The sequence below is a fragment of the Hylobates moloch genome, unplaced genomic scaffold (assembly GCF_009828535.3).
Source record: "Hylobates moloch isolate HMO894 unplaced genomic scaffold, HMol_V3 SCAFFOLD_22, whole genome shotgun sequence".
NCBI classification, from domain to species: domain Eukaryota; kingdom Metazoa; phylum Chordata; class Mammalia; order Primates; family Hylobatidae; genus Hylobates; species Hylobates moloch.
In genome coordinates, this window is record NW_026652297.1 from 13,720,546 (window position 1) to 13,746,499 (window position 25,954).

Here is a 25,954-nt window from a genome sequence, read left to right on the forward strand (position 1 = left end):
AAAACAGGGTTTGGTGTTCAACATTTCACCTTATAGTGTATTTTTCACAAATGAAGGAGTTTTGTTGAACATTTGTAGAAGATTTCTAATTTTTGAACTTCAGTTCCATCTGAAAGGGGTCATTTCTTTGAGTCTTCTATTATTTAGTAATAGCAGTTAACATTCTCCTTCTACTACAATTTACCTGGAAAGACACCCATAAATACCAATAAAGATACCAGATTCACAACGTATTTCATATATTTAATATTTGTATTTGAATATATTAGACTAGAATAAATTTTCTGCATTTGTATATATTATATAGCACTCTTGTCAATTATATAACACAAAAGACATTCATAGGTAAACATTAAAATGGCAGTATACATATTAATAACTGAACATTAATGAGATAATAATAATCAGGTATTCATTTAATGGGAGAGTCTAGTATTTCCTGGTAGTCCTGCCTTCTTAAATTCTTCCAGTAAACTTTATAGCCAGCAAGGACAAAAACACTAATCATAATGATTACCCCTCCAAAAACATCATAGATGCTAGGAAATATGTGCAGCACAAGAAGCTGCAAGACCATAGCTACCACAATCTCCAAATGTTGTACTGTACTAACCAAAGCTGGATGGAATTTGTCCAAGGCATAATAAACTCCTAAGAATGCTGCAGTAGAACAGACACATATAGCAATGAGATAACTCCAGGTTTCTCCATCTAATGGGATGATGGGTTCTTGAAGAATGAACATAGTAGATATTCCCCAAATTGTCCCTGTCCAACCGAAGGTAAACAGTGCAGTCCACATGCTGATCTTCTCCTTGATGGATCTATATACTATCATTGAGAGAGCAGTGGTCAGTCCAGCCATCACAGTCATGGTGTACCCAAAGGCTTCTTTCCAGGCATTTAACAAAGAATTGTCTTCATCAACAATGTTTGGGATCATGACAAGACAAACACCTAAGATGCTGCAAACAACTGTAGCCATGTCAACATAAGCCATTTTCTCATCTACGAGTAAAAAAGCCAAAATGGCACTGAAGACTGTAGTTGTGGCTCTCCACATAGTGGTCCCATTGCTGGGAGGAACTATTGAAAATGATGTATAAGCACAAGTGATAGAAATGACATTGCATACACCATAAAAGAAGAGTCGTAATCTGTATCCACTGGGTCCAAAGGGGGCCTCCTGATAGTAACACACAACTAACACAGATAAGACCTGCAAAACAGAACGGATAAAAATCAGTTCTAGAGATGGAACTTTAGACCGATCAGAAACAAGCCTAGTGATAAGAGCTACACATCCATGAGCCAAAGCAGATCCAAACAGCACTATCCACATTTTTCGGGATTGAAAAATGTTTTTTTCTGCAAAGCTTTGGAATTGTCCAATCTCATTGATCATTGGGTCTTCTGTTGGTGGAGGTAGGGTATCCATGGTTCCAAAGAAAGCTCTTCCTTTTTTTTTCATTTCACTCAGCAGACCTTTCTTTGGATTTTCTTCCATAAAATTTCCATAGTCTTCATTGATTTCTTCATATCCATCATCGCCAGGCTGGGGATAATGAGAAGTATATTTCACCATCACTGTGTTGGGATGTATTTTCACCCGTTTTTTAACTGGATATTTTTTGGAGGGAGAAGTATCCATTTCTTCAGATAATCAATTCTATTTAAAGAAAAAAATGACAAAAAGACATTCATTTCATTGAAAATTTAATTTCTATTATAATCATATGCATCAATTCAATGATAGAAAGTAGAGGCTGTTAACAGTAGTCCAGAAAAAAAAGAAATTAGAGATGATCTGGCAATATGCCTTATCAGATGTATGGTACCTACTGGAATTGTTTACCCTTTTCTCACTCTCATCTGAAGTCTGTCCCCATTTCTCTTTGCTTACTTATTTCATTCAGCTCTATTTTCTATCTTTATACCACAAACGGATTTTTCCATCTTTTCACTCCAACCTGTTTCTCCACCTATCCAACAAGCAAAACACAGAAAGATAAATAACAACTTGGGTCAAACCTTTCCTTCTCATTGGGTCCATTTGCCTGTTATAAATTATTAGTTAAGTCCAAAGTATTTTGTATAATCAATTCTGTATAATACCAGAATTCACCTTATAAATTTTGGTGATTTTTAAACATTTATTCTGGACTCCTCATAAGTTTTGAGATATAAAACTACACTGAAATTAGAACATAAATAATATGAATTTAGTAACACTCATGCATTGTTGGTAGAAAGGTTAAATTGTACAACCTCTCTCATGAGCAGGTGGACCATATGTATTAAGATTTTAACTGCCCTCAGCAATACCACTTTTAAGATTTTATGCTAAAGAGATGATCACAAGATGCTTTTTACATTCTGAATTAAAAAGCGGGGGAGTAAGAATACATATTTATATTTGCTTACATAACAAAGAAATTATATGAAGATTCCAAGAAAACTAATGGTGGTTCAGGTGACAGGAGGAACAAGAATGGAAGAAAACCTTTTTGTTATTTATTTTTTTACATTTTTATTTTTGAATTGTGATATTATCCAACAAAATAGAATTAAAATGTTTATCTGTTACTTAAGAAAAAGAATATACCAAGAAATGTGGGGAAAATGTACATACAGGACAGTTCATTGTAGCTTACTGCAATGAATGTTCATACAATGGAATACTATGCTATCTATCTATTAAAAATGACAATGTAGGCACGGTGGCTCACACCTGTAGTCCCAGCATTTTGGGAGGCTGAGGTGGGCGGACCACTTGAGGCCAGAAGTTTTTTTTTTTTTTTTTTTTGAGACGGAGTCTCGCTCTTTCACCCAGGCTGGAGTGCGGTGGCGCGATCTCCGCTCACTGCAAGCTCCGCCTCCCGGGTTCACGCCATTCTCCTGCCTCAGCCTCTCCGAGTAGCTGGGACTACAGGCGCCCGCCACCACGCCCGGCTAATTTTTTGTATTTTTAGTAGAGACGGGGTTTCACCATGGTCTCGATCTCCTGACCTCGTGATCCGCCCGCCTCGGCCTCCCAAAGTGCTGGGATTACAAGCGTGAGCCACCACGCCCGGCCAGAAGTTTGAGAGGAGTTGGCCAGCCTGGCCAACGTGGTGAAATGCCATCTCTACTAAAAATACAAAATTTAGCCAGGCCTGGTGGTATGTGTCTGTAATTCCAGCTACTCGGGAGGCTGAGGCATGAGAATCACTTGAATCCAAGAAGCAGAGGTTGCAGTGAGCCAAGATTGTGCTACTGCACTCCAGCCTGGGTGACAGAGTGAGACTCTGTCTCAAAACAAAACAAAAATGAAACAAAACAAAACAAAACAAAAATGATGTCCACTATATAATGTCAAGTGGGAAAAAAAGTTGAACTTACTGCAAGAATTAAATAAAATAATGCATATAAACAATTTGCCACAGTGCTGGCATATAGTAAACTCTCAATAAATGTTAGCAATAAATTTGGCTTCCTTTCACCTATAACAACTTTATGAAACACTGGGTATCTTCTACAATATTATTATTTCTTTTAGACCTTTATTTTTTCACTTGGTTCTTTCTTTCCTTCCAACAATTTCCTATTTCCTTCCCAATGATCCTCTCCTCCCGCTTAAAAAACAAAAAAGAGGCCAGGCACACTGGCCCATGCCTGTAATCCCAGCACTTTGGGAGGCCGACGTAGGCGGATCACCTGAGGTCAGGAGTTCAAGACCTGCCTGGCCAACATGGTAAAACCCTGTCTCTACTGAAAATGCAAAAATTAGCTGGGTGTGGTGGCAGGCACCTGTAATCCCAGCTACTCAGGAGGCTGAGGTAGGAGAATTGCTTGAACCCACGAGACGGAGGTTGCAGTGAGCCGAGATTGTGCCACTGCACTCCAGCGTCGGCAACAGAGCAAGACTCCATCTCAAAAAAAAAAAAAAAAAAAAAAGAAAAGAAAAGAAAAAAAATATTTTTTTTTCATCCTCGTGACTCCCCGATTTGTTGCCAAAAACTCATCGGTTCCAGGATCTTTTTTTTTTTTTTTTTTTTTTGAGACAGCGTCTCGCTCTGTCGCCCAGGCTGGAGTGCAGTGGCGCGATCTCGGCTCACTGCAAGCTCCGCCTTCCGGGTTCACGCCATTCTCCTGCCTCAGCCTCTCCGAGTAGCTGGGACTACAGGCGCCCGCCACCACGCCCGGCTAATTTTTTGTATTTTTAGTAGAGACGGGGTTTCACTGTGGTCTCGATCTCCTGACCTCGTGATCCGCCCGCCTCGGCCTCCCAAAGTGCTGGGATTACAAGCGTGAGCCACCGCGCCTGGCCGGTTCCAGGATCTTAAACAATGGCCCAGAAATAAAATCTCATTTTGTTCTTTGACACCATCTGGGGAGCTAACTGTTCTATTCCTATTTACTCCTTTCTTTTCTAAAAGGCACCACCTTCAGCTGGAAGAAGTCATGAAAAAAATATCACCTGTGCCTCCAAACCCTTCTTTTTCCTAGCCTGGATGTCCCATTTGCAGTCCCTCTTCCTGCACACCACTATCAGGCTCATCTGACTGTTCTTTATTTCCAGCTTTTGCCAGGACATGTCAAATCATAGCTTCAACAATCCCAAACTGAATAATTCATCTTGTTCTCCCAAATAGATTTTTTTCCTAACGTCCTCATTTATGTTTGTGATACCACAATTTTTCCAGTTCCCCAAGCTAGAAATTAGGGAATACTGTCAATTATCTTTTCTGCCATCTTACTGGCATTTGGTCACTAATCTTACTGTTTTTGTCTTTGAAATATTCCTCAGTTTTTCCCTTTCTCCTCCAATTCTATGTAACTTTTATAATTGTGGTTTGGGTTATTGTGAATTCCTATCTAGAATATTGCAACAGCACCCTAACTAGCCTCCCTTGAATCCCAGTCCCTCTCTAAAATTTATCTGTATTATCCCACTGTCACATTTATCTGCCTTTAAAAGACTCAAAACAAAAACAAAAACTTTTCTCAAGCTTTCCCCATTCAAGAACCTACAGTGATTTCCTAATCTCTACCTTATCAAATTTAAACTCCTCTGCCAGGTTCTCAATACCCTGGCTAATCTAGCTCCTATCAGTACTTAGCTCTTCAACACGCCTACTTTGCTCTGAGCAGTCAGTCCAGTGTCTTCCCTATCCTCATTCTCCATATGTACCCTAAGCTTTTATTCTCACCAGTTTCCCTTCTGCTCCAACTTTGTAAACACTGTTCATCTTTTTTTTTTTTTTTTTTTGACCATGTGAGTGCAGTGGGCAATCTCGGTCATGCAAGTCCGGGTCCCGTTCAGCCTTCTCCTGCCTCAGCCTCTCCGAGTGGGAATTGCACAATCTCGGCTCACTGCAAGCTCCACCTCCCGGGTTCACGCCATTCTCCTGCCTCAGCCTCCCGAGTAGCTGGGACTGCAGGCTCCCGCCACCACGCCCGGCTGATTTTTTGTATTTTTAGTGGAGACAGGGTTTCACTGTGTTAGCCAGGATGGTCTCGATCTCCTGACCTTGTGATCTGCCCACCTTGGCCTCCCAAAGTGCTGGGATTACAGGCGTGAGCCACTGCGCCCAGCCAACACTGTTCATCTTTAAAGGCCCAATACAAATTCTATCTTTTAGAGACAGGCCTTTCCTGACCTCTAGCCACTTGTATGTTTTTCTTCCTTGTTTAAACATCTGCAGTAGTACTTCTAACCTAATATTTTGTAATCTAATAATTTTGTAACCTAGCTGTCTCATCTCAGTGGGATTTTGTTTCTAGTCACTGTGCCCAAATTTGATATGTCAAATAGTAATTATTTTGAGACAGGGTCTCCGTTGCCCAGGCTGGAATGCAGTGGCGTGATCACTGCTCACTGCAGCTTCGACCTCCAGGGCTCAAGCAATCCTCCCACCTCAGCCTCAGCTAAGACACTTGTACACCACCCCTCCTGGCTGTTTTTTACACTTTCTGTAGAGACAGGGTTTTGCCATATTGCCCACAGTGGTCTCAAATTCCTGGGTTCAAGCAATAAGCACGCCTCAGCCTCTCAAAATGCTGGGATTACAGGTGTGAGCCACCACGCCCAGCTGCATTTTTTTTTTTTAATTCAACAACTTTGTATGTTATATTTTTGGATACAAATACAAAGTTATATCATGCTTTCAAGATATTCTTTTACTAATTCTCAGAACAATGCAAGGCATAAATATTTGTGCACACTCATGCCTACTTGTGTGATCCTGAGTTTAATAGAAGAAAGGACAGAAACTAGCTTGGCTTATACATTTTTTAAAATATTATTTGGCTCATTTTCCCTAAAAACATCAAGAAAGGAATTGCCACATGCCTAATTGAAAGATATGCTTAGTGGTAAGGATATATATACATCAACTTTTAAGAGGTTTAAAATAAAAAAAACTCCTCCCATTGTAACAGTTTATAGTTCACCACATACTACTAAAACAACCCACAAACCATGAGTGCATTATCAGGAGTGATAGGAAGGGTAAGTCGACCGATGTGAAATTTACCTTGTAGGCAATTGATATTCTGCGGTGTATGGCAACTGGTCATGAGCAGTACGAAGAATTTAGAAGGATCCAGTCTCTCAATATGGTGGAACAAACTGTATCACTTGGATCCATCAATATCATTTTCCATGGTTAGCTTTTGTTTGTTTTTATTTATTTATTTTTGAGACGGAGTCTCGCTGTGTCCCCCAGGCTGGAGTGCAGTGGCACGATCTCAGCTCACTGCAACCTCCACCTCCCGGCTTCAAGAGATTCTCCTGCCTCAGCCTCCACAGTAGCTGGGATTATAGGCATGTGCCACTACGCCTGGCTAATTTTTGTATTTTTTTGGTAGAGACGGGGTTTCACCATGTTGGTCAGGCTGGTCTCAAACCCCTGACCTCAAGTGATCCGCCCGCCTCGGCCTCCCAAAGTGCTGGGATCACAGGCATGAGCCACCATGCCCAGCCTAAATCCTGTATTTTTAAAAACTAACAATGGGCCAGGTGCAGTGGCTCATGCCTGTAATTCCAGCATTTTGGGAGGCTGAGGCGGGCGGATCACTTGAGGTCAGGGGTTTTGAGACCAGCCTGGCCAACATGGTGAAATCTCGTCTCTACTAAAAATATAGAAAATTGGGCGTGGTGGCACATGCCTGTAGTCCCAGCTACTTGGGAGGCTAAGACACCAGAATCACTTGAACCCAGGAGGCGGAGTTTGCAGTGAGCCAAGATCGCACCACTGCACTTCAGCCTGGGAGACAGAGAACTTGTCTCAAAAATAAAAAATAAAAATAAATAAAAGCACAGGATTTAAAGTAAAAAAAAAAAAAAAAGTTGGGTTCAACTTTACTTATTAATCATGACTTTGGGTACATGATTTCGTTTTCATAAACTTCAGTTTCTACATGTATAAAAGATAATAATACTTATTACCTATGATTATTACAAAGTATAATGATAAAATATATATAAATTAAATGGCATAACTTGTGGTGTATTTAGCACGCAATAAATATTAGGTACTATTATAATTATTACATAATTTTTTTTAGGTTCAGGGAGTACATGTGCAGATTCATTACGTGTATGTGTGTGTGTGTGTGTGTGTGCGTGTGTGTATATAATTTTTTTTTTTGAGATGGAGTTTCACTCTTGTTGCCCAGGCTGGAATGTAATGGCAGGATCTTGGCTCACTACAACCTCCACCTACCGGGTTCAAGCGATTCTCCTGCCTCAGCCTCCCGAGTAGCTGGGATTACAGGCATGTGCCACCACGCCTAGCTAATTTTGTATTTTTAGTAGAGACAGGGTTTCTCCATGTTGGTCAGGCTGGTCTTGAACTCCCTACCTCAGGTGATCCGCCTGCCTCGGCCTCCCAAAGTGCTGGGATTACAGGCCACCGCGCCTGGTCCGTTACATATACATATCATGTAATGGTAAGGTTTAGGATTCTGGTGTATCCATCACCCAAATAGTGAGCATTGTACCCAATAGGTAATTTTTTAACCCTCTCTTCCCACCCACTCTACCCCGTTTCAGAGTCTCCAGTGTCTATTATTTCCATCTTTATGTGTAATTGTTTTGCTCCCACTAATAAGAGCTTAATAATAAGAACATGCAGTATTTGATTTTATGTTTCTGAGTTATTTTACTTAGGATAATAGCCTCTAATCTAGCTCTATCCATGTTGCCGCAAAGGACATAATTTCATTCTTTTTTATGACTATGATGGCTTTTTGTCACCCCAGATTCACTTTGTCACCCAGTGAATATGGCTGGCTCAAGTGATCCTCCCACCTCAGCCTCCTAAGTAGCTGAGGCTTCAGATGCCTGCCATCACGCCCACCTAATTTTTGTATTTTTTGTAGAGATGGGTTTTCGCCATGTTGCCCAGGCTGATCTCAAACTCCTGGGCTCAAGTGATCCACCAACCTCAGCCTCCCAAAGTGCTGGGATTATAAGCATGAGCCACCACACCCAGCCTATGATGGCTTTTTGGTGTATAAACTTGGCTATGCTGAACTACATTTTCCAATTTATTTAATCATTGTTTACTGATTAAATAATATTTAATCATTATTTACTAATCTATCTAAGTTGCTGTTGTGAAGAGATTTTGCAGATGTGATAAAAGTCCCTTTTGTTTGCTGTAAATGTGTTGATAAATAAATAGCCCTTAATCTGTTGACTTTATCCTGGGTAGGACTGACTTAATAAGGGGAGTCCTTTAAAGGTGAGGGCTTAGGCCTTTCTTAAATTCAGAGATTCCAAACAGCTTATGCCCTTGGGGTTCTAGCCTGTTCATGATTTTTTCTTTACTGCCTGTGGACAACAAGCATTATCCTGTGCTCATGGGGTTCTAACCTGTTCTTTCTCTTTTGTTTTGTTTTTGTTTGTTTTGAGACAGAGTCTTGCTCTGTCGCCCAGGCTGGAGTGTAGTGATGCAATCCTGGCTCACTGCAACCTCTGCCTCCCAGGTTCAAGCAAATTCTCCTGCCTCAGCCTCCTGAGTACTTGGGATTACAGGCACCCGCCACAGCCACCACCAAATCCAGTTAATTTTTGTATTTTAGTAGAGGTGGGGTTTCACCATGTTGGCCAGGCTGGTCTCGAACTCCTGACCTCAAGTGATCCATCTGCCTCGGCCTTCCAAAGTGCTGGGATTACAGGCATGAGCCACTGTTCCCGGCCCCAACTGGCCCTTAAATCTCCCCTTCCTGAATGACTGCCTGCAGACTTCAGACTTGCTTATCCAGCCCCCACAAGAACATAAGCCAATTTTTTCTTTCTTTTTGAGATGGAGTTTCACTCTTGTTGCCCAGGCTGGAGTGCAATGAAGCCAATTCTTTATAATAAATCCCCTACTGGTTCTGTGTTTCAAATTAACTCTTAACTCTGATATATGTTAGAATTCTCTCCTTGCTTGTTGTCTTCTGCTAACTCTAACAGGCCACCAGTATTCTCTTGGTTGCAAGTATCCAAATGTAGGTTATCTCAGGTAAATTCTGGAGGGCCTCCTCAGTACACAAATCCCTGATGTGGGAGACCCTTACATTTTGGGACTTAGGAGTCCACAGATTTTTGCTGTTTGGTCTTCTTGCCTAGTAGGCAGCTCTCCTTGGCAGGAACCAACAGTATTCACTTGGCCCCAGGAAACTAGGAAATTTTATTTATTTATTTATTTATTTATTTATTTATTTATTTATTTATTTTTAGACAGTCTCACTCTGTCGCCCAGGCTAGAATGTAGTGGCATGATCCTAGCTCACTGCAACCTCCACCTCCCAGGTTCAAGTGATTCTCCTGCCTTAGCCTCCAGAGTAGCTGGGATTACAGGCATGCACCACCACGCCCAGTTAATTTTTGTATTTTTAGTAGAAATGGGGTTTCACCACGTTGGCTAGGCTTGTCTCAAACTCCTGACCTCAGGTGATTCACTTGCCTTAGCCTCCCAAAGTACTGGGATTACAGGAGTGAGCCACCATGCCCAGCCGGAAATTTTATTTTAGAGATAAGAAATTTAAGACTTAGAAATTTTGAGTTCTGGCTTGGCCACCAACTAGAGTAATAATTATTGTCTGTCTTAAGATAAAGTGTTTTGGATGATAATTTTTGGGATCTTTTGACATAACTGTCTTCACAATCGGTTTGTCTTTTTAATGACTTCATACTTCTAGTGTTTTGATATCTCTCCCAATGCAAGACCACTATGTAGTTTAGCCACTGTAACTTTCTACAATCTGCTCTAAGTCGTTCTGATCAAAGTGCCAACTCAACTTTTCCTCCTTCCTCAGAGACAAGTGCTCTAAACCAGTATCATGGCTCCAGTTCCTCTGATAAGGATTCACATGGGGAAAGTGCCCACTAAGGCAGAGGTGTCTACTTCAGCAGTGCAGAGCAACTCAGCTAAGTAGAGGGAATATGAAATAGAACCAGAAGTCTAGCCTGCTTAGCTGCAAATGTTTCCACCAAAAATAGTGGATACAAATGGATTAAAAGTATGCACAGTTTGGTGTCTGCTTGAACAATGGGCACATTCAGTGTGATGAGCTTAAAATGACTATTTTTATCCAAAAGAGGAACTATTTCCCAAGCTAGATCCCAGAATATGAGGCCTGAGACCACCTCATTCCTATGGTTGAGAAAAGTAATACACAATTATGGAGGCTGGCACGTCGGCATGTCCAAAATTTGCAGAGTGGGTAGCGGGCTAGTCCAGAGAAGTGCCAATATTGCAGTTTAAGTCCAAAGTCTGTCGGCTAAAGAATTCCCTCTTGCTTGGGGGAGGTCAGTCTTTTGTGCTATTCAGGCTTTCAACTGATTGGACGATGCCCACCCACATCATGGAAGGCAATTTGCTTTCTCCAAAGTCCACCTTTTCAAATGTAAATCTCATCCAAAAACACTTTCACAGAAACATCCAGAATAATGTTTGACCAGGCAAGTGGACATATAAAAGTAACCATAAAATTTTTTTTTTTTTTTTTACAGCCGGGTGTGGTGGCTCACACCAGTGATCCCAGCACTTTGGGAGGCCGAGGTGGGCAGATCACAAGGTCAATAGATCAGGACCATCCTGGCCAACATGGTGAAACCCCATCTCTACTAAAAATATAAAAATTAGCTGGACATGATGGCACACGCCTGTAGTCCCAGCTACTTGGAAGGCTGAGGCAGGAGAATTGCCTGAAACTGGGAGGCGGAGATTGCAGTGAGCCGAGATCACGCCACTGACTCCAGCCTGGCGACAGAGCGAGACTCGTCTCAAAAAAAAAAAAAAAATTAAATTTTTAGGGCATAACTGTAGCTGTTCCTTAAGTAATTTGTATCTGCTTTAAACCACTAGAGAATTAAACTATTCTCAATCAATTCTAAAGGGTGCTGGAAATACATGTCTTTCAGCAACTTCAGGCTGAGTTTCAAGTGTTAGTTTCCTGCTAGTTTCCCAGTGCATGCCTCACATTTTGGCCTAGTCAAGTAAGTCCCATCACCAGCAAATCCACAGTAATTCCACATCAGGAACTTCCCAGTGGTTCCATATCTGAGCTTGCTCAGAATAAACTTCTCACCCAAGAGCTTATTTACCACCATCAGATCTCTAAATAAATAACACTTTGTTTATTCCTATTACAAAAGCAATATGTGTTCATTATAGAACATTTAGAAATGTGGGAAAGCAAAGAAAATAAAAATCACTCATAATCCTACCATTCAGAGACAACTACAGACCCTTCCAGAAAGATTTTTCTTGCAAAAATGGTATCAAACATTATATCCTATTTTATAACTTCCCCATTTTACAATACATTGTAAACATTTTCCATGTCATTAAAAATTACATAGTATCACTTTTAATGGCTAGTTAATATGGAGCCAACAAGGGCTTTGAACACATTAACTTCAGCTCTCTGAAAGCTGAAAGGCAAATGGGATGACAAAACTACCCTTATGCAGGGTTAGAGTCATAACAATCACAGGAAATGCCACATATGTGAAAATAAACATAACAATTTTGAAGTTTTTCCATTGAATGTACATGAAGGAATGTTTTGTCTTGTTTTTTTCTTTTTTTTTTTTTTTTTTGAGACAGAGAGTCTTGCTGTCGCCCAGGCTGGAGTGCAGTGGCCCAATCTGCGCTCACTGCAACTTCCACCTCCCAGGTTCAAGCAATTCGTGCCTCAGCCTCAGGAGTAGCTGGGAATACAGGTGTTAGCCACCATGTCCAGCTAATTTTTGTATTTTTTGTAGAGACAGGATTTTTGCCATGTTGGCCAGGCTGGTCTCAAACTCGCGGCCTCATGCAATCGGTCAGCCTGGGCCTCCCAAAGTGCTGGGATTACATGTGTGAGCCACCATGCCCAGTCAACAAATTTTTTTTTTTTTTTTTTTTTTGAGACGGAGTCTCGCTGTGTCTCCCAGGCTGGAGTACAGTGGCGCAATCTCAGCTCACTGCAACCTCTGCCTCCCAGGTTCAAGCAATTCTCCTGCCTCAGCCTTTCTAATAGCTGGGACTACAGGCACGTGCCGCCACACCGGGCTAATTTGTATTTTCAGTCGAGACAGGGTTTCACTGTGTTAGCCAGGATGGTCTCGATCTCCTTACCTCATGATCCGCCCGCCTCAGCCTCCCAAAGTGCTGGGATTACCGACGTGAGCCACCGCACCCAGCTGTTTTTTCTTTTTTTTGAGATGGAGTCTCACTCTGTTGCCAGGCTGGAGTGCAGTGGTGAAATCTCGGCTCACTGCAACCTCCGCCTCCCAGGTTCAAGCAATTCTCCTTGATTCTCTCCGTGCCCGGCCAGCAAATTTGTTTTCTTATAACTTGCACAGCCTGTCCACCTCCCAATCACTTCTACTCAAACCTTCATCTAGGCTCAGCTAGGCTAAGGGCAAAGGGTAAGTAGTAAAATTCACTCGGAACTCTGATTTTTTTGTTTTGTTTTGAGACAGAGTCCCACTCTGCGACCCAGGTTAGAGTGCAGTGGGGCAATCTCAGCTCACCACAACCTCCACCTCCTGGGTTCAAGGGATTCTCCTGCCTCAGCTTCCTCAGTAGCTGGGACTACAGGGGCGCATCACCATGCCCAGCTAATTTTTGTATTTTTAAGTAGAGATAGGGTTTCGCCATGTTGGCCAGGCTGGTCTCGAACTTGTGACCTCAGGTGATTCTCCTGCCTTGGCCTCCCAAAGTGCTGGGATTACAGCCTTGAGCTACTGCGCCCAGCCTTTTTGAAACAGGGTCTCACTCTGTTGCCCAGGCTGGAGTGCAATGGAGCAATCTCAGCTCATTGCAACCTCCACCTCCTGGGCTCAAGGGATTCTCCTGCCTGAACCTCCCACGTAGCTGGGATTATAGGTGTGTGCCACCACACCCGGCTAATTTTTGTATTTTTTTTAGTAGAGACGGGGTTTTGCCACATTGGCCAAGCTGGTCTCGAACTCCTGGCCTCAAATGAACTGCCCACCTCAGCCTCCCTAAGTGCTGGGATTACACACCTGAGCTACCACACTCTGCCAGAACCCTGATTTTTTTTTTTTTTTGAGACGGAGTCTCACACTGTCGCCCAGCCTGGAGTGCAGTGGTGCAATCTCGGCTCAGTGCAAGCTCCGCCTCCCGGGTTCACGCCATTCTCCTGCCTCAGCCTCCCAAGTAGCTGGGACTACAGGCACCCGCCACCACACCCGGCTAATTTTTTGTATTTTTCGTAGAGACGGGGTTTCACCGTGTTAGCCAGGATGGTCTTGATCTCCTGACCTCGTGATCCGCCTACCTTGGCCTCCCAAAGTGCTGGGATTACAGGCGTGAGCCACCATGCCTGGCCCAGAACTCTGATTTTTAAAGTGCTCCTTCTAAGAAGACTCAGAGCCACAGAGATGTCAGAAACAATCATAGAATGACTCTACATCCTCCTACAATGATACTAGACAGACACACTGGCACACCTCGAAATTTCTGGGTTGTGCACAGCCCAAGATGGCTCATTTAAGCTGCCATGTCCACTCCTCCAACAAATCCGGGCACCATCTAAAGGGAGCATGCCAAGTCACAGTCTCCTTTGTGAATTCCATGATGGCAAGAGAGGTCTCATTCATATTTGCATTGCTGGCACCCGGAGCACATTTAGTAAAAGTTGATTAAATAAAAATAATGACTTGGTCCTGAACTGCATTCTACAACTGCTCCTTGAGCTTTGTCCCATCCTATAATAACCATCACAAGCTCTGCTGTTTATTCTACCATTTCTGTCCTGGCCCCACCTTTGAGATTGTTCTCACAGTTATCTTTGCCACTAGGTTGCAATTCTGACTGTGCTGGTGACGCTGGTTCCAGGTCCCTCAGGAACCCCTCCCCCAGTCTGGTCTGCCCTTGAACTCTATACTGGCCCCAGGGTATCCCAGGATTGTCAGAAAGGCCTGGCAAGGATTCACCTGGGAGAGGGATTAGCATCTCTGCAAAATTGTTGGATTGAAAGAACTTTCATTTTGAGCTACATCATTGAAGAGCTTTAAACCTGAAAATAAGAAAGACGTTGAACCCTATTACTCACATCTCTTTGTCATTTGAAGCAGATCCCAAACCACTCAAAAGGACAAAACAAGGAAATAGCAATGAAATTGGATTCAGTGAATGGGGTAAGGGTATTAAGTGTCTGAAATATAAGAGATAAAAAAATTAGTTTTTACCTTTTTTTATTTTCTAAATGTTTTGGTGGCTAGAATAAGATATACTTTGAACTCAAGAGCAATAAATGTTAATATATTAAAAGTAGCTTTATGAAATATGGAAAGTATCTTTATTTCAAAATACTTCAAAGTAGTCATCTGAATATCAGAAATATTAAGAGAACTTATTAAATCCTGTATTAAAATGATTGCTTATTACTTTTTGTTTATACTAGTCAGAAGTGATTCTCTTGCACGTTTTAGATTTTTCAGAGTAAAAAGGATATAATTTTAGACTTCGAATTGAATATAAACTGGGGTTTTTCCACACAATTTGTGGACATGACTGTCTGAGGGTGACTCTTAGGTATTTATGCTAAAAATGTTATTTTGGGGATCCTTGGGAATGGACTCTGTTTTTTTTTTTTTTTTTTTTGAGACGGAGTTTCACTCTTGTTGCCCAGGCTGGAGTGCAATGGCACCATGCCGGCTCACCGCAACCTCCGCCTCCTGGGTTCAAGCGATTCTCCTGCCTCAGCCTCCTGAGTAGCTGAGATTACAGGCACACGCCACCACGCCCGGCTAACTTTTTTATATTTTTAGTAGAGACAGGGTTTCTCCATGTTAGTCAGGCTGGTCTCGAACTCCCGACCTCAGGTGATTCACCCACCTCGGCCGCCTGAGCCAGCGTGCCCGGCTGGACTCTGATATTTATATTCACATTATTGGCCAGTAGGGAACTGATATCTGACTCAAAAATTAGTAGGATATGAAGTCCTTCATTCTATCCATGAGCTTGTTGTTCTTGAGAAAAAAATTTACTTTGAGAGTCTGATGAATGATAAGTTTGTTACATTCCGGAATCTAGTTTTGGTGTTGTGTCCATCCTTTAGATAGGGTGCAGCTCTGTATTACCATAGCAACAACTAACTTTTGTTTCCATAGCCACTGACTGCACTCCTGACCCTGCCAACCATCTTGCAAATGCATCCTCTTGCTTAGAAGAACCAGGGTAGGGGTGGGGCATGGTGGTTCATGCCTGCAATCCCAGCACTTTGGGAGGCTGAAGCTGGCAGATCACTTTGAGCTCAGGAGTTCAAGGGCAAAATGGCGAAACCGTCCCTTAAAAAAAAAAAAACAAAATCGCACCACTATACTCCAGCCTGGGCAACAGAGTGAGACCCTATCTCAAAAAAAAAAAAAAAAAAAAAAGGGCCAGGCACAGTGGCTCATGTCTGTAATCCCAGCACTTTGGGAGGCTCAGACGGGCAGATCACCTGAGGTCAGGAGTTCGAGACCAGCCTGACCAACATGGTGAAACCCCATTTCTACTAAAAATAAAAAATTAGCCAGGCGTGGTGGAATACGCCTATAGGCCCAGCTACCAGGGAGGCTGAGGCAGGAGAATCGCTTGAACCAGGGAGGCAGAGGTTGCAGTGAGCCGAGATCACACCACTGCACTTCCAGCCTGGATGACAGAGCGAGACTCTGTCGAAAGAAAAGAAAAAGAGGGAGAGAAAGAAAGAAAGAAGAGAGACGGAGGGAGGGAGGGAGGGAGGAAGGAAAGAAGGAAGGAAGGAAGGAAGGAAGGAAGGAAGGAAGGAAGGAAGGAAGGAAGGAAGGAAAAGAGAGAAAAAGAGGAGGAGAAGGAAGGGAGAGAGAGAGGGAGGGAGGGAAGGGAGGAAGAGGAGGAGGAAGAAAGAAAAGGGCAATAACCAGGGGAAGAATATGGATGAATCAGTCCAAATTTATCATCATCACTGTGCCTTTCTGGTGACAGGTCAGTGGCGATAATCCTCTTTGAGGATGACTCCCTACAGTACTGACGGAAGCACAAGAGTGCCAGAACTGGATGACAGCTCACTCATTTCAGGCTAGAAAAAAATCTGGGCACACTAGGCTGAATGATAAGCTCCTTGGCATGCTAGCCAAAATCAGCTTAAAAGAGGGCTACCTGGGTACAAGAGAACCCTTATTTTGGGTTAAAAAGCAGAAGCTTCCCAAGAGGGAAGATACACTGAAGCTGAAGATGTGGCAATCCCCCCAACCAATCAGATTGGGGATGAAGGCTGCTTAGTTGGACTAGGAAAAGTAATGGATACTGGATTCCTGAGTGGGCCATGTTGGGAGGAGCAAGGTAGAATGTGATTTAAGGGGACTAAGAAATTTTGGGCTGAACTAGGCTATAGGAGAATGGTAGACAGACCTGAGGATTTTGCCGGGCTGTGTCAGTCTGGGTTATAGAAGGGGGTGGAAATTACAGCTAAGGGACTTGGAGATGAGGGGAGGTAAGAAGACAGATCTGATGGTATTGAGGTAGGGGCTACTAAGAGAAGCATCAAACAGGAGGGCTAGCCCAGGTTTGAACTGGACACTCCACTGACAGTTCTAAAGCAGAAAATTAGGGAAGGAATAGTCAGGGGCTTATCAGCTATGCAGTAGCTTCTAGAAGTCAACAGCTGGGTCTGGGAGGGAAAAGATTGAGAAAAACAAAAGAAATAAATAAGAGCAGAAGGTACGGGGGAAAAGGTAGGGGTGAGAGTTAACAGTCTGGTTAGAGCTGGACTAAACATTTAGTCTTACCATCAGTTTGAAAGCACCTGGACCAGTTAGTTGCCGTATAGGCAAAGTCAAAGGGAGAAGCCTGGCCTCTCTCTACTCAGTCATGGTTCATGACTTTAGGAGACTGTAATGAACCAGGCATACCAGGAAAGGAAAAGGTTAACTGAGGTTGAAAAAAAAAACTTTTATGTGGCACTTTTAAACAAGCAGGTTGGTTTGGCTTGTGTGACTATGATGGTGCCTGATTTTGAGCAGAGCAATTTGTGTTGTGACATTTTAAAATCCATTCTGGCACTTGGTGATGAATGTGTCGGCTGGCAGCTAAGAACTTCCTAGAATGCAAGTATGCAAGTCTTCAGCATTTATAATCGACACTTCCCTTTCCAGGAAAGAGCCTTTCTAATCTTTGAATCAGTGGATTTATCAATTTGCATAAAATATGCCATCCTCAATGAACACATATTTATCATCTACCACTTAACTTTCCTTCTGTTAAAAAAAAAAAAAAAAAAAAAAGCAGAATCACCTTCCTGTGAGTCAGCAGCTTTAAATTCAGCTGTGCTGGGTGAAGCTGTTAAGGGTAGGAAGGAGCCATCACTAGAAGGGGGAGAAGCAGGAATAAAATGATCCTTTTCTATTTCCATGATTTTTTATGTTTCTATTTAAATGGTTAAATACCCAATTAGGTTAGATGCTAATTAAATGTAAAATTACTGGGCTGTTCCAATATGCATGTTAAAGTTGTACTTCTTGGTTGTTTGTAATTTACCTAACTCTTGAGAGATCATCAGAGCAGCCCAGCTGAGTTTAAAGAAGGCTTCCAACTGCCCAGGATATGCATCAGTTCCTGAACAAAAAAAGAACACCCCAGGATCAACAGAAGCTACTATCAAATCCTTCAAACACTACATGCACCACATGCTCACATTTGTCCTGTTTTTGCTACTATTTATCCACAAAAAAGCCAAGCCTGAACTCCTTCTTGAGGCCAAAACTTAAAAATATACCAAATGAATCGGTTCAAAATTTTACAAATTTGGTTTGGCTTAATCATAACTGATTCTTCATACTATTGACATCATTGATTCTTCACACTATAGATACCACTCACTAAAATTACAATTCAGTCACCTCTTCCCATATACCATATTTCATTAAAATCAACGTTAAGATAAGAAATGGTTACCAGATGCCATCGTTTCAGACCAAACCGTATGTCAAATTTTGAATAAACCTAACAACACCTGATTGGTTAAGTAGCACACCTAGATTTATTAAAATCACTACACTCCTTTAATGTCTGTAGGAGATCATGCATGCACAAGCACACACACACACACGTTGTGTGTGCATTATATGTGTGTATATATATATATATATATATATATACGCTACTGCAAAGCTGAAAAGAGACTTTACCAAGTTCTGTCATTGACAGGGACATTATATATAAAGAATATACATACTGTAATTCACCTCATCGAGTTAATTTTATGGCCAGGCACAGTGGCTCACGCCTGTAATCCTAACACTTTGGGAGGCAGATCACTTTGAGCTCAGATTTGAGACCAGCCTAGGCAACATGGCAAAAACCCATCTCTACAAAAAAAATACAAAAATGAGCTGGGCATGGTGACTCCCGCCTGTAGTCCCAGCTGTATACATGGGAGGCTGAGGCTGGAGGATTGCTTGAGCCAGGTAGCAGAGGTTGCAGTGAGCCAAGATTGTACCACTGCACTCCTGCCTGGGTGACAGAGCAAGACCTTGCCTCAAAAAAAAAAAAAAAAAAAGAGTTAATTTTACTAGGAACATGTGGTGTCGAAATTTAAAATATGTGAACTCTTTGACCCAGCAATGCTGTTTTCAGGGATATATCCTAAGATCGTCACCAGTAAAGTATTTAAAGATGTGTATGCAAGAATATTCATCATGGCTTTCTTTATACAATGAAAAATTGGAAATAAACTTCTCATTAATCAGATGCTGGTTAAAGAAAATCATTAATGTAATATGCAGCCATCTAAAAGGGTAATTTATATGTATATATATTTACATAAGAAAACCCTCATGTCATATTGCTGAGTAAAAAGAAAGATGTCAATGAATATTCATGATGTGATTCTATTTATCCTTGCAAATGGCGGAAATTCAATTATATGGTATTTTCTCTCTTTTCTGTTTTTCATATAAGTATATATTTCCTTTGAAATCAGAAAAAAAATCAAGCTATTTTCATTAGAGGAAAAAAATCATTACTCTGTATTTCAATCACACTAAAATAGTCACCCAAGAAGCCAATTGTAGCTCTTTTATTTCTGTGCCTTCTGTTGGAAGGAAAACTGTACATAAACAGACCACATTACAGAGAAAATTTGAATGGATGGTGTCTGGTGCCTAAACCAAAACAGAGGTGAAATATTATACAAACTGAAGAGGATGACTTTATCATAGTGTTTGAAAGAATTTCTGTGTGTGTATGTGTGTGTGTTGTGTGTGTGTAGATATATACTAGTATATTTTCATTACTAACCAAAAACAATGTAGGTTCCAAATGGCAGCAAAGAATATAATTACCTTTGGCTTTTCTTACATAAGTTACCACCCCATAAATCTTTATGTTAATTTGGAAAATTCTGACCTGAACAGATGGACCTCATGCTGTTCTCTAAAACATGAACAGATTTCTAATCTTCTGGACCAGGAAATGAAGTCAGCACTAAAAGAGAAGACACCATCATCCATCTCCTAGAATTTCAATCTAAGAATCTGTAATAAAAGCAGTATTTCCCTCTATGGAAATATAGCAAAGTAATATGTTTACATCTTAATGAAATGTACTCTTGATAAGATAAAACACAGTGTGATATTTATGGCACTGGTGGTGCTGGCTGTCTGGTCCCTGAACCTCACCAATTTTGGAGAATCCCCTTGCTGTGGTTCTTGGCAGGTAGTAGCATTTGGCTTGATGCTCCCAAGTTTCTTATGGAAGGCACATCTCTGGGGATGACACTCTGCCTGGATAAATCTTCATCTCATTAGCCCAAGGGCCTTTTTTCCATGAACATTTTCACAGAAGCTGTTTCACAAATCAACTCCATTGGTGTTGAAGACCTAATAAAGAGCTCTCTATCAAGTAATTACAGCACCGAGGTTTGAATTTCTGCTCCACAACTTTCTAGTTCTTTAATTTATGTTGGGAAGAGACTGATGGGATAAGCAGGCCTGAGTCTGAGGAAGAATTGGGGCCAAGGAGGTGGCCTGTGAGGTCAGGAGATTGGTTACATAAAAGAAGAATGAGTAAATAGTTAAATATATCGAGGATAATGGAAGCCAGATTTTTTTACCAAGAGAGAAGGAAGTTACAAATAGAATAAGGGTGAAGACTAGAATGAACCCTGTAGTGCTGGAGTAGAGCTAGAGATATTGGAGTAAATTCATGAGTTTTAATATAAATGGACAGAAATATATAAATAGATATGGGGTGTGTGTGTGTGTGTGTGTGTGTGTGTGTGTGTGAATTTCCTAGCTCCGTCTGCTAAAATGGCCTAAAAACAATAACACTCCAGTAGCAATGACCACACCTAGCATCCAGATCTTGGTTCTAAAAATCCATTCTCAAGTAAAAGGAACCAGAGCTCAGTGGAGAAACAGCTAATGAAATAACTGCAATGATTGTGGCAGAAAAAATACAAGAGCCTGAAATGTCTTGCACCCCAAAAAAGTACTCTCAGAATGATACAGAGATGCCAAAAGCACACAGGAGCTGGCTTGAAGGGTATCCCAATGGCTGGAACTGGAGCATTTTCAGCATCAAAACCAATAGTGATAGTAATGGCTTATAATCTATTGGATAAAATAGAAATCCACAAGTCCACACTGATGGAAATAAGCCAATAAGAAGGGAGAGGAAAAAACTTCTGTACAATAAAATCCCAACTAGTAAATGGAAAACAAATGTTGTAATTGGAAAAACTACAATTTGGCAATCATCCTAGTAACAATTTATGCAAGAATCATAAAATAAGCAAGTGAAAGTTTGTTAAGAAACCAGATGTTTACATAGCCTCAAAGTGTCCTACAAAATACTTATTAATTCAAAGGGAAAGAGAATAACTTAACAGTGGAGAAATTATCACCTTAAGCCATCAAAGTTAACATCACCAGCAAAAAAACAAGTCAATATTATGTGCCTTTTAATATGATACATTTGGAAGAATACAATTTCACTTCTAGCACATTCCTGCCAAAAAAAATTTATCACCTGAATCTAATCATGAAGAAACATCAGACAAACCTAAAATGAGAAACTCTACAGAAAAAAAGAAAAAGGCCTGAACTCAAAAATGTCAAGGTCACTAAAGATAAGGAAGGATTGAGGAAATGTCACAAATTAAAGATTAAAGAGACATAACAACTAAATGTAATTCATAATCCTGACTTTGATTCTAGACCAAAAGTAAGAAATATTTTTTCAAAAAGGAAATTGTTAGGACAAATGACAAATTTTGACTGTGGTGTGTGGATTAGATAGTGAAATTATATCAATGTTAAATTTCTGATTTTGGTGATAACACTGTGGTTATGCAGGAGAGGGTCCTTGTCTTAAAGGAAAACACTTAAGTAGTTAGGGATAATTGGATATCACCTCTGCAACTTACCTTCAATTGGTTCAGAAAAAGAAAATGAATGGCAAAACAAATGTAAAATGTTTACATTTGGAGAACTTGGGTGAAGAATAGTAAGAGAATTATCTTTTACCCAGGAGTTTGTTGTACTATATTTGCAACTTTTATGTAAGTTTGAAATTATTTCAAAATAAAAAGTTAAGAAAATGGCAATACCAGTATTTAATTCGTTGGATTTTGGGGAAAAGTACATGAGTTAATATGTGTGGTATGTTTATAACAGAGCTAGACACATAATAAATGCTATATATATGTTAGCAATGATGGTGATAGTGAGACAGTGGTGGTGGTGAGGATGAAGTCCTGAATTTTAAACACACAATTTGGCCAGGTGCAGTGGCTCATACCTGTAATCCCAGAACTTTGGGAGGCCAAGGCAGGTGGATCACCTGAGGTCAGGAGTTCAAGACCAGCCTGGCCAACATGATGAAACTCCTCCTCTACTAAAAATACAAAACTTAGCTGGGTGTGGTGGCAGGTGCCTATAATCCCAGCTACTCAAGAGGCTGAGGCACGAGAATCGCTTGAACCCGGGAGGCAGAGGTTGCAGTGAGCCAAGATCACACCATTGCACTGCAGCCTCAGCCACAAGAGTGAAACTCCATCTCAAAAATAAATAAATAATAAACACACAATTCATCTGAATTGGGACGAGTTGACTCTGGCTCACTTTTCTCCTTTTAGATTTAACAAAGAAATTAAAATAGTATTTACTTGCATTTGACATGCTAACAACAATGTAAATTTGTTTACTGCAATTTAAACACTGTTCATATAATGTTTTATACACTAGTGTCCCCAAGCAAGACATGTTAGTAATATTTTTTAAATAATCCAAGATCAAATTTTTAAAAAGCCATTTTTACCTTTCATTAATTTAAGCAATCTAGTGATAATGAGGATATGCAATACATAAATATATACATATATTAACATATTTAATAAAGGCAAATCATATACAGTGCTATTGTATACAGTTACTATACAATACCATATACAATAGCATTGTATATGATTAACCTTTATTAAATGTATACATTAATATATATTACAATACATAGAATTAAAGACCATGAGAGTTTAAAAGACTTTGGAGATCATCTACTCCAATTCCTTTAAGAGTAAGTATATCCTCTCTCTACAGCAGGGGTGCCCAACCCGCAGTGCATGAACTAGTACTGGTCCGTGGCCTCTTAGGAACTAGGCCACACAACAAGAGGTGAGTGGAGAGCAAGCGAGCATTACCGCCTGAGCTCCACTTCCTGTCAGAACAACGGCGACATTATATTCTCATAGGAGCACAAGCCCTATTGTGAACTGTGCATGTGAGGAATCTAGGTTGCATGTTCCTTATGAGACTCTAAAGCCTGATGATCTGAAGTGGAATTGCTTCATTCTGAAACCATTCGTGAACACACCCCCCACCCCGCCGACTCCTTCCATGGAAAAACTGTCTTCCATGAAATCAGTCCCTGGTGCCCAAAGGTTGGGGATCACTGCTCTCCAGCATCCCCATCAAATAGTACAGTTTCTGATTGACCACCTACAATGACTGGAAACACTCCTTCTCAGAACAGCCAGTTGGAAGTCATTCCTGATTGTTAGAAAGTTACTTTTTAACAATGAGTCAAAATCTTTCTCCATGTAATTTCCCGAGGCTGCTACTATACATGTCTTCTGAGGTCACAAATTGATTCCCTCCTCCACATAACAACATGTTGATAACATGAACTACTGTTCCCTACCCTCCTCATCTAAGTTCTCCCACTGTAGGTTTCCTCTTCTCCAAACTGAATATCCCCTGGGTTTTCAATTATTCCATGTATAATCATGGTTTTCAGTCCTCTCACCATCTTATGTTTTATTCTGGTTTTTTTTTTTTTTTTTTTTTTGAGACAGAGTCTCGCTCTTGTCACCCAGGCTGGAGTGCAGTGGTGCAATCTCAGCTCACTGCAAGCTCCGCCTCCCCGGTTCATGCCATTCTCCTGCCTCAGCCTCCCGAGTAGCTGGGACTACAGGCGCCTGCCACCATGCCTGGGTAATTTTTTTGTATTTTTAGTAGGGACAGGGTTTCACCATGTTAGCCAGGATGGTCTCAATCTCCTGACCTCGTAATCCACCTGCCTCGGCCTCCCAATGTGCTGAGATTACAGGTGTGAGCCACCACACCTGGCCTCAGTCCTCCCACCATCTTAACCACTCTCCTCAGTTTCTATACTTTGTCCTGTTCAGGGGGATTTTGTTTCTATGAAGGCAGTCTGAGATCACATCAGCTATCTGGCAATCTCATGCATTCATGATTATTCCTTCATTCAGTCAGTATTTATGAGTGCCTATGATGTGGAAGGCACCATGCTAAGACATTATGAGAGACAAGACCAAGAAGACATAGGCTTTCTCTTAAGGAACTTAAAAGTTAATGGGTAAGAAAAGATATATGGTAATAAGTTTCACAAAACAGACACAACAAGTACTATGCACATTAAAGGAAGGAAATTATACAATTAACTATAGATTTGCTTTAACATCAGAATCTTACGGGAGAACAAAGCAAAAGTAATGACAATTTCAGCCTAGAACTAACTTGTTTTAGGATAGCCTAAGAATTGGTAAAAAGGAGCAGTTTGAGATTTAAACTACACTAAAAGAGAAACTTCTAGATTAGAAGAATGAGCTGGGCGTGGTGGCTCACACCTGTAATCCCAGCACTTTGGGAGGCCAAGGCAGGTGGATCACAAGGTCAGGAGATCGAGACCATCCTGGCTAACACTGTGAAACCCCATCACTACTAAAAATATAAAAAAATTAGCCGGGCATGGTGGCAGGCACCTGTAGTCCCAGCTACTCGGGAGGCTGAGGCAGGAGAATGGCATGAACCTGGGAGGCGGAGCTTGCAGTGAGCCGAGATCGTGCCACTGTACCCCAGCCTGGGCGATGAGCTAGACTCTGTCTCAAAAAAAAAAAAAAAATGAAGAATGATCACACAAATGCAGAAGACACAAAGAGTTTACAGTTTTTTAACCTTTGAGAGCTCTAACAACAGGAATAATTATTTGTGCAGAGTGATTTACATGCAATTTTTTAAATAGGCCAAAAAAAAAAAAAGACTAGACTCAAGCACTTTACATGTATTATCTCACTTAAACCCACAAGTCCAACAAGGTAGGTACTAATATTACTCCTTTTTTCAAAAAACTTAAATGAAGCTCAGCAAGCTTTGGTGACTTGCCCAAGCTTACCAAGGTCCTAAATAGTGCAGTCAGGCTTCAAACCCAGGCTGTCACCTTCCAGGCCATTTGTTTACAACTTGAGATTATCAGCTACTTAATGCCCAACAAAGCAATCTCTGGCAAATTCCCACCCACATGCCTACAATTTTCCTGGTGACCTACTTGAAAAACCTCTCACTGAACAATCTGTTCATTCTCTGGATTCTAGAACACTTTCTACAGGGCTCTGTCATCATCCTTGACATACTGTATCATTGTGAGGTGCCTATGTACCAGTATCCCCTGATAGAGTGTTACCACTCTAAGAAAAGGCATTATGTCTTTATCTTTCTTCTTAACATCTCCAACTTCTAGCTCAGACTCAACAAATGCTGGGAAAATGAATGAGTCCTCTGGCTTAGCTGATATGCTTTGAAGAAAGTCACCGTCTTAACCAAGCACCTCTAATTCTGGATCTAATTAGTTGTAGTGCAGAGCTTTGGTTGTCACAATTCTGCAACCTAACTCTATCTTGTATCTCCTAACTGTAAAGTAAGGGAATCCAAAAAGCAATGTGAGTATCTGGCTGTTGTCCACCACCCTCCTCAGCAGCCTCATTCATTTTTCAGGGTCTTCACTCCCATTTACAACAGTGGCCAGCCAGAGTTACACAGAAACCAGAGGCAAAATAAATGGGAAATGAAATCACCTGTTTCTCCTTTCCTTCATTGAGTTCCTAAAGTAAAGGAGTTCAGTAAAGTTGCTGATACTTTGGGGTCTTAAATAAAAGAGAGATACAAAGCAAGTGATTTTTATGCAGTCAGAAAATGATTAAA

At 41.1% G+C, this 25,954-nt stretch overlaps 1 protein-coding gene across 6 annotated transcripts in view; it reads right to left on the reverse strand.

The window, feature by feature from the left end:
• Positions 1–222: 222 nt before the first annotated feature.
• SLC35G2 (solute carrier family 35 member G2) overlaps positions 223–25,954 on the reverse strand; it is a 67,746-nt gene continuing 42,014 nt past the window's right edge. For 5 of the 6 annotated variants that reach the window (XM_058433346.1, XM_032143504.2, XM_032143505.2 and 2 more), the window contains one exon: positions 223–1,669. In XM_058433346.1, coding sequence (XP_058289329.1) covers positions 413–1,651 — 1,239 coding nt within the window. In that variant the 5' untranslated portion in view covers positions 1,652–1,669 and the 3' untranslated portion in view covers positions 223–412. Of the gene's footprint in view, positions 1,670–25,148; positions 25,248–25,954 lie in introns of those variants that run through there. The other variant, XM_058433347.1, reaches the window with a different exon arrangement.